This window comes from Pecten maximus, chromosome 3, assembly GCF_902652985.1.
Source record: "Pecten maximus chromosome 3, xPecMax1.1, whole genome shotgun sequence".
Classification (NCBI taxonomy): Eukaryota; Metazoa; Mollusca; class Bivalvia; order Pectinida; family Pectinidae; genus Pecten; species Pecten maximus.
The window spans coordinates 8,258,466-8,267,427 of record NC_047017.1 but is presented as its reverse complement, the minus strand read 5'-3'; the positions used below and the strand labels follow the sequence as shown (position 1 = coordinate 8,267,427).

Here is an 8,962-nt window from a genome sequence, read left to right as displayed (position 1 = left end):
GAGTTCCTTTCGGGAGACATTGGCTATATCGAGTAAGCAGTATTGCGTACTGCCATGTCATAGTCTATACATAGCAGTGATACATTCCATCCTGATGTTCCGAACGGTTAGTTTCTCTAACGAAACTGTCTGTATATAATGACATGGGTAGTCTATACTTATATATTTCTCTACCAGCATGGAGCTACGCCACGAACTCATGCACGTGTATTTACGTTCTGTGTAGATAACCTGCCGACCCAGTCATATCTCCCGGTCGGTAGTTTAGTAATACATTGTACACAAGAGAACACAAATAAGAACCCCTCCCCTCACACATGTTCTCCCCGCCTGCTGCCTATACAAATATAGCTCACGATCTACCGCTGTACCGACTCATGTGCATATCTATAAATAGATACATCAATGCATTGCTGCGTGCGTACGTTATTGAGTTTCCATGGTCTTTCGTGGGAGTAGAATATCGGTGAACACATGAATTTATAACATCGACGAAATATTAAGGTATGTATTTCACGTCCCTGGACGTTTAATTGTGAACTTCTTGTACGTGTGTAGAGCAGTAACAAGGAAACCGAGACTTGTGATTTAACAAGTGCTTCTACAATGCACCACGATAATGAGCTAGGTAACAGGAAAACGCAATGCGTATATGCACGTACATATGTGTTTAAGATCTATTTTAAGTCGAGGGGAAATAGACATGTAAGCTATATCATAATTCATGCTAAGAACCATCAATCATTTAAAGAAAAACACTTTTACCTAGACGCCCCCTGTTCACGCGATTGACACCATATTTGTTCATCGATGTCTCTAAATGATATAACCCTTATAGCAGAAAAAAAATGTCTTAGTGAAGGATTTTTTCTTACATGTTGGTGACCCTGCTCATACGTTTTTATATTCCAAACTTAATTAGCATATGTTTAACATTCGTATGTTTTGAGTACATTTGTAATTTAGATTTATTGTGATGCAAATATATCGAAATTTTAAAGTGTTTTTATCTTCATATTTCATCATTATAATTCAATGGTATCCTCGCTTGTATCATCACCAATGTCATGGAAAGCTCGAGATGAATTAACTTTGAATTTTTAAGTTAATTAAATAAATAACCTTGTGGGAAAGTAACTCTTAATAGTGTAAAATGTTTGTCATTATCTGACATGTATTGATGTATTTATCGGATATTTTATCCTCGAGGAATGTACTAACAGAGATAATATAATATTTAATAAACTTATTTTTAATTGATATCTCTTCCTCGTGAATCATATGACCCTGGTTGTTGTTTAGCCCCTAGACACACGTCTTCATGTGACCCTGGTTGTTGTTTAGCCCCTAGACACACGTCTTCATGTGCTCTGGTTGTTGTTTAGGCCCTTAGACACACGTCCTCATGTGGCTCTGGTTGTTGTTTAGGCCCTATAGACACACGTCCTCATATGACTCTGGTTGTTGTTTAGCCCCTAGCCACACGTCCTCATGTGACTCTGGTGTTTAGCCCCTAGACACACGTCCTCATGTGACCCTGGTTGTTGTTTAGGCCCTAGACACACGTCCCCATGTGACTCTGGTTGTTGTTTAGCCCCTAGACACACGTCCTCATGTGACCCTGGTTGTTGTTTAGGCCCTATAAACACACGTCCTCACGTGACTCTGGTTGTTGTTTAGTCCCTAGACACACGTCCTCATGTGACTCTGGTTGTTGTTTTAGCCCCTAGACACACGTCCTCATTTGACTCTGGTTGTTGTTTAGGCCCTATAAACACACGTCCTCATGTGACTTTGGTTGTTGTTTAGTCCCTAGACACACGTCCTCATTCGACCCTGGTTGTTGTTTTAGCCCCTAGACACACGTCCTCATGTGACTCTGGTTGTTATTTTAGCCCCTAGACACACGTCCTCATGTGACTCTGGTTGTTGTTTAGCCCCTAGACACACGTCCTCATTTGACTCTGGTTGTTGTTTATGCCCTATAGACACACGTCCTCATGTGACTCTGGTTGTTGTTTAGGCCCCTAGACACGCGTCCTCATGCGACTCTGGTTGTTGTTTAGGCCCTAGACACGCGTCCTCATGCGACTCTGGTTGTTGTTTAGGCCCTATAGACACACGTCCTCGTGTGACTCTGGTTGTTGTTTAGGCCCTAGACACACGTCCGCATGTGACTGGTTGTTGTTTAGCCCCTAGACACACGTCCTCATGTGACCCTGGTTGTTGTTTAGGCCCCTAGACACACGTCCGCATGTGACTCTGGTTGTTGTTTAGGCCCTAGACACACGTCCGCATGTGACTGGTTGTTGTTTAGCCCCTAGACACACGTCCTCGTGTGACTCTGGTTGTTGTTTAGGCCCTAGACACACGTCCTCGTGTGACTCTGGTTGTTGTTTAGCCCCTAGACACACGTCTTCATGTGACTCTGGTTGTTGTTTAGGCCCTAGAAACACGTCCTCGTGTGACTCTGTTTGTTGTTTAGCCCAAAGATACACGTCCTCGTGTGCTCTGGTTGTTGTTTAGCCCCTAGACACACGTCATCATGTGACTCTGGTTGTTGTTTAGGCCCTAGAAACACGTCATCGTGTGACTCTGGTTGTTGTTTAGGCCCTAGACACACGTCCTCATGTGATTCTGGTTGTTGTTTAGGCCCTATAGACACACGTCCTCATGTGATTCTGTTTGTTGTTTAGTCCCTAGACACACGACCTCGTGTGACTGTTTGTTGTTTAGGCCCTAGACACACGTCCTCGTGTGACTCTGTTTGTTGTTTAGTCCCTAGACACACGTCCTCATTTGACTCTGGTTGTTGTTTAGCACCTAGACACACGTCCTCATTTGACTCTGTTTGTTGTTTAGCCCCTAGACACACGTCCTCGTGTGACTGGTTGTTGTTTAGCCCCTAGACACACGTCCTCATGTGACTGGTTGTTGTTTAGCCCCTAGACACACGTCCTCATTTGACTCTGGTTGTTGTTTAGCCCCTAGACACACGTCCTCATTCGACCCTGGTTGTTGTTTAGCACCTGGACACACGTCCTCATGTGACTGGTGGTTGTTTAGGCCCTAGACATCCGTTCTCATATGCCGATTGATTTTGTAATAGGCCATGTTTTTTATGATATATAAATATAAATATTCATTTAATTAATTATTTTTTCCACGAAAAGGTCCATTAATTTTTAGTTGTAATATACTGCACGCAATCTACATATATCCATACAGTTGCAAGACATTTTAAAGGTGTGATATAATATTCCTTTTGTTGGCGCCAAAGCTTGAGAAATACGACATTCATTCTAAGCCAAGAGTTCACGAGTTATCCTTCTTCCCTTTATCCTGAATCAAAACTCGGTAATTTTGTGCCCATGTTGGATACACATCGTTGAATTTTCACGCATTCGTGACTTACATTATACAGATTCATTTATTTTTGCCGAAAAGATTTTATTGATTTTGTTTTTAGAATGGATGATTGGCACATCTAAGGAAGACTGCATACTATTTTATAAAAAAGAATTAGTTGCATATTAATTGTTTAAAATACAAATGCAAACAACTATTTCACTCGACAAGAATCAAATCTTAACACAAAGCAAGCGTCATATTAAAGGGGCATTCCCTCGTTCGCACATCAGAAACCTGCACAATATCTATTGATGAAATATATGCCCGAATGATTACATGAGTGTCTGTGCCTACATGTAATGAAATTAAAGCCGAAATGTACAGGGGGAAGACGTATCGTATACACATACCGTATGTTTTTGTTATAGTGATACTTCGGGTCGAATTAAGAATTTTCATGATTTAAAACTCGAAGCACTTTGGTTTATCATGTTGTGAATAAAACTGCCGTATTAATGTAAAGATTATAACTTTTACTACTTGGAAAAAATACATATTTTTCAGTAAGTTTAATTTTGACGATCTAAACTTTATTCAAACGAAGGAATGCCCCTTTATGTGATATTAATTTTTCTTAAAGGTACAGGATTTCAGAATTTAAGGGGCACGCCTTCTTGCATTGTGACGAGAATGAAGTCTCAGTTTAAACAAATGCCTCCATTGATAGAAGGATGATTTTTTGTTTTTATTTCTGTTTCAGGTCATTGAACGATCTAATGGATCAGGCTGACGGAAGTACTTCAGAAGACGGAAGTGGTGAAATAAACAACGAAACAGACACATCACCTGAAACAGCAGTTTCAGAGGGAATCACGGACCAGACTTGTAATGGACAGTCAGATGCCCACGTTCCCGATGAAAACAATCAACCGGACAGCCTTGTCAGAGCAAGCTGCAACCAACCAAGACAGACCGGATATGACGTGGAGTCCGCGTCATCTGTTGCGCCTCACGGCACTGATGACGTAGGTACTTTAGAATCACAACCTGAACACGTTTTATTAAATGGATCAAGTAATCTGGTAGCTGACGTGGAAAATGGAGCGGGCATTTTGGGGTCGGAACACTATGTTACTGGGGAGACAGCAGGCGAGGTGGGCCCAGTGGAGGAACGAGTGTCATACATTCTGAACTCTACTTCCGGTCCGGTAGATGGAACAGTTGATGTAAGATCAGTTATAGCATCAGTTGCACAGCGTAACTTATATAGCGAAGACTCGGCCGTGAATTTGTCTGAAAATAATAACAAAGATGGGCAGTGCTTTATTCCAGATGAGAAATTTTCAGAGAATCAGAATTTAAGTCCTGCACAGGCAGCAAGTGTAGCCGATAGTGCGGAATATGTGACCCAAGACGTTTGTAGCAGTGATCTGTTAACTCCGGAAGTTGGAAGTACTCAACAAACATCATCGGAAGTTGGAGGTACTCTGCAAACGCCAGCGGAAGTCGAAAGTGCCCAACAGACGCCAGCGGAAGTCGAAAGTGCCCATCAGACGCCAGCGGAAGTCGAAAATGCCCAACAGACGCCAGCAGAAGTCGGAGGTACTCAACAGACGTCAGCGGAAGTCGAAAGAACCCAACAGACGCCAGCGGAAGCCGGAGGAACTCAACAGGCGCCAGCGGAAGTCGGAGGTATTCAACAGACGTCAGCGGATGTCGACAGTGAAGGAATAATAAATTTTCGAAAAGTAGTTCAAGAGTTCCTAGATGGAATTAAAGATCAGGTTCCTACTGAAGAGCCACCAGATACAACCGAGTCCTTGGCTGCATTCGTACAGGAAAATATCGCCTCTAAAAACATTAGAACGATAAAGTATACACTGAAGGATTTAACTGAAGCCGATCGCAAAGCCGTTGTGGAGTATGAAATAGATGGGAAAACGGCTTTTTTCGTTGCGTGTGAGAAAGGAACGGATGAAACGGTGAAGTATTTTGTGGCGGAATGTGGTGCCGATATCAACAAGAAGGGAAGGTTTGACTGTGGGGGAAAGGATATGTTGGTCGCGCCTCTATGGCTTGCAACAATTGAGGAGAAACCTGAAGTCGTGAAGATTCTTGCTAGTCATGGCGCCGATGTGAACGCTGTTTGCACTACTGGTTCGACAGCAGTTCACGCAGCCTGCTATATGAATAACACGGAACTTGTAGAAGCATTATGCAATAGCGGAAGTGACGTCAACATTCCGGATACGCTGGGAAGTACGTGTTTAAAAGATTCTGTAGATAACTTAGAGATATGTAAGATTCTAATTGCCCATGGAGCAGACGTAAACTACAAAAAAGAAAACCAGTATTCAATACTTCATCATGCTATAAAAGCTCACAATATGGAGACAGTGGAACTTCTTGTCCGTAACGGCGCTGATATTATGACTACGGATTTTGAAGGGAAACGATTGTTTGAGATATGCTATTCTAGTTTACTCCCCCGATATCGTGGAGTTTTTAATGGATAGTATCAACGCAAACGCGCCAAAGTCGGCCGACATTTACGACCTGATGGGAGCTATGGCGGTCGGCAGGGGCGAGTATAAGGAAGGATACGAGTACTGGTTACGATCAATGTATATCCGGACTGAGCTACGAGGTGGTGAGACATCTCTTCGGGAAATTCCGGAAATATTCGGAAAAGATGTAGAAGTTCCTAATTCCATTTCAGATCTTATCTTATTGGCCAAGAACTGTGATTCAATGGACGCTCTTGCTCTAGCTATTACGTCACATCAGCTAGGACCGACCCACTGGGACACAATACAGAGAATTCTTCTGCAGTCAACGTCACTTTTGCATAACGACAATCTCATTCAAGCGTTTGACATGACACGATACGTATATTCTTTGCTGACGAATAAGTACAAAATTCTTCACAGAATGCAAGAGTTTGCGTTGTCTCAACTATTTGAAATCTGCTCGAAATTCCAGATACAAACTCTTCGTGGTGTATCTATACCAAGATTCAAAGAAATCTTGGACGTTTTCAAAGATATGGTGGACTTTTTGGAGAATGCCCATCTGCTAAAATGTTCAGACACGGAATACTTCATACAAAATTCCAATATCTTTGACAAGGTCATAGACCACGTGTTCGATATGATGTATCTGCTGAAGGTCAACAATAAATCTTCGGAGGAGAAACACTTCTTCAGATCACAGCTGAAACGACTGGTAGAGATGGAGTTATGTGATATCAATGGGGTATCCCTCTTACACAAGTCACTAACCAGGAAACCAAAAATCGTGTTCCATTTCATGGAGACGGGTCCACGGGAGGCGCGTCACGAGGATCTCTGCGTCACCCGGGAACTTATTCAAGCAGGCGCAAACGTCAACGTCCAGGATTTGAAAAGGGATACTCCTCTCCATAGTCATCTCAAATGGATAGAAAAGTACAATTTCTTCACAAAGAAAATTATTGAATTGTTTCTAGATTACGGAGCCCATGTTGATTTGGTTGATATCGACAATACTTCACTCTTCGCCATGATTAACGCTCGCGGATTGACGATTTGTCCAGTCAAATATCACACTCTTCAGTGTTTAGCGGTCAAGGTCATTCGTAATCAAAGAATCCACTTCCGGTCGCTGTTGCCGATTCCTCTACAACGTTTTGTCGACATGCACAAATAGAAAAAAAAATGTTTCCGTCCATGAAAGGAAAACTATACCAAAATATTTGTATAGAAATTCATGACCTAACGATTGTTTTTATTTTAACCCAACAATTTAATTTTGTTTGTGTATAAAAAGCGTAATTTTTGATATTTTGATGGTATAGGTCCTACAGAAAAAAGTATATACCATGTGTTAAAGCAACGAACAGTTTTTGTTAAGTTTTAAAACTTGATTCGAGGGGATAAAAAACGCAAGTATTTTGTATCAAAGAATCGCCAAAATTGTGAGTAAGACCGGAGCGCCCTGTAGCGTTACGCTTTCGCTGACTATTATTGAATATTAATTGCTGATTGCGATTTTGTTTGTGAAATAAAACTGTAAAATACACATCTGAGACCGAGATGTGTCTTTGTAAAAGATCTTCACAATGTTGTTAATTTTCACAATGTTGAAACATGTTCTTTGAGACCTCCGACAACATCATGTCAATTTGATATACTTGTACTAACAGTCGTTAAACTTACGTTTTTCTTATTCTCATTCTCCGGTAGGAAATACCACACGGTAAAATCATACTTTTAAGATTTAAGGTAAACTGTTCTGATCCTTTCGATTGACCATTTCTTTGAAATAACAGATGTGAACTAAATTATAAAAAGTTATTTCCCCTGTGCCAGTGTAGGATCTCAAAATCTCTCAATTTGTTGGATGTCTAGATGACAGTGCGAGTTTGTGAAAATTCCTGGCAAAATTCAAGCTGAAAATGATATTGTTATCTTTGAAGATTGTATCAACTTTAACCAATTATAATCAACTCCTTTTTGGTCCCATAAATATGTATATTTTAACCGACATATCGGTCTATGATTCTCAATTCAATATTTCTTTGGATTGATAAGCAGCTTATCATTGATCCAACAATGGCGGAGTAAGGTGTCAAAATAGTTAAACCCATTTTCGGTCTCAACAAATAGGTGTGGTCAATGGGAAACGTTACTTGATGAAGAAGTTTATTAGTTGACCTCTTTAAAAGCGAAATGTTGAAAGAAATCCTCTTATCTTCTGAAAAGGATATCTTATCGTTTTGTGCAGTTATTTTCGAAAAACATGAGGACGACTTTCATATTTCCCAAATGACTACATTTTGGTATAATTATACAATTATATAGCGACACCAATGTAATTAATGGAGTAATTTTACGCAATGTTGATACTAATTCGACATTGACATTAACGTTTCTATTGCCTTTGTTATGCATTTGCACAAAATAAAGCATGAAAAATTGGAAATATGTCTTCGTGTTTCTATGACTTTAAATGGTTATCTTCGCTTTCACTTACGCCATTGTTGAATTATTCTTCTAAAGCAGAATTTGTAAAATCTTGATTGTGTTGTGTTGTGGTTTAACGTTCAACGGTGATGATCATAAAGATGCATCAGTGTTGCGAATGTTTGTGTTTTTGGGAGACGGCGGTATGTTCGTGTTTGTCTTAAGATTACAATAGCGCGGATCAACTGATGCCAACTGCATAGTGCTACCTCAGTGAAAAACACTGTCAAAGACACCCAGCAACACAACCCACCCGGTAACATTATCCTGACAATGGGCGAACCAGTTGTCCGATTCCCCAAAATGAAAAGCGCTAAGAAGGAGCAAACTACCACTTTATACATATCTTGGCCAAGAGACGGAGCGCAAAGCCTTCCTCACATGTGCGAAAGCTCAACGAAATGCCAAATGTGAGGCGGTGTGTTGAATCTGGAAGAAAACAATACCTGCAAAGCATTATGGTACTGTACGCAATTTACTGGATGCACGTGACAGATTATTGTGTCACATAACACTGATATGATAGTATAAATATATATATATTTACATCTTTTAAAATTATTTTCCAAACAAAACAAAAAAATATATTAATATCAAATTAATTTTTA

At 40.5% G+C, this 8,962-nt stretch overlaps 2 protein-coding genes across 2 annotated transcripts; both read left to right on the top strand.

Moving 5' to 3' along the window:
• The first annotated feature begins 400 nt into the window (after window positions 1–400).
• LOC117323081 (ankyrin repeat and KH domain-containing protein mask-like) lies at window positions 401–8,313 on the top strand. The gene is made up of 2 exons (XM_033878087.1): window positions 401–504; window positions 4,112–8,313. The coding sequence occupies exon 2, from the start codon at window positions 4,128–4,130 to the stop codon at window positions 5,865–5,867; it is 1,740 nt and encodes a 579-aa protein (XP_033733978.1). The 5' UTR covers window positions 401–504; window positions 4,112–4,127; the 3' UTR covers window positions 5,868–8,313.
• LOC117324595 (protein fem-1 homolog C-like) lies at window positions 5,920–7,038 on the top strand. Its single transcript, XM_033880515.1, has one exon. The coding sequence runs from the start codon at window positions 5,920–5,922 to the stop codon at window positions 7,036–7,038; it is 1,119 nt and encodes a 372-aa protein (XP_033736406.1).
• Window positions 8,314–8,962: the final 649 nt, after the last annotated feature.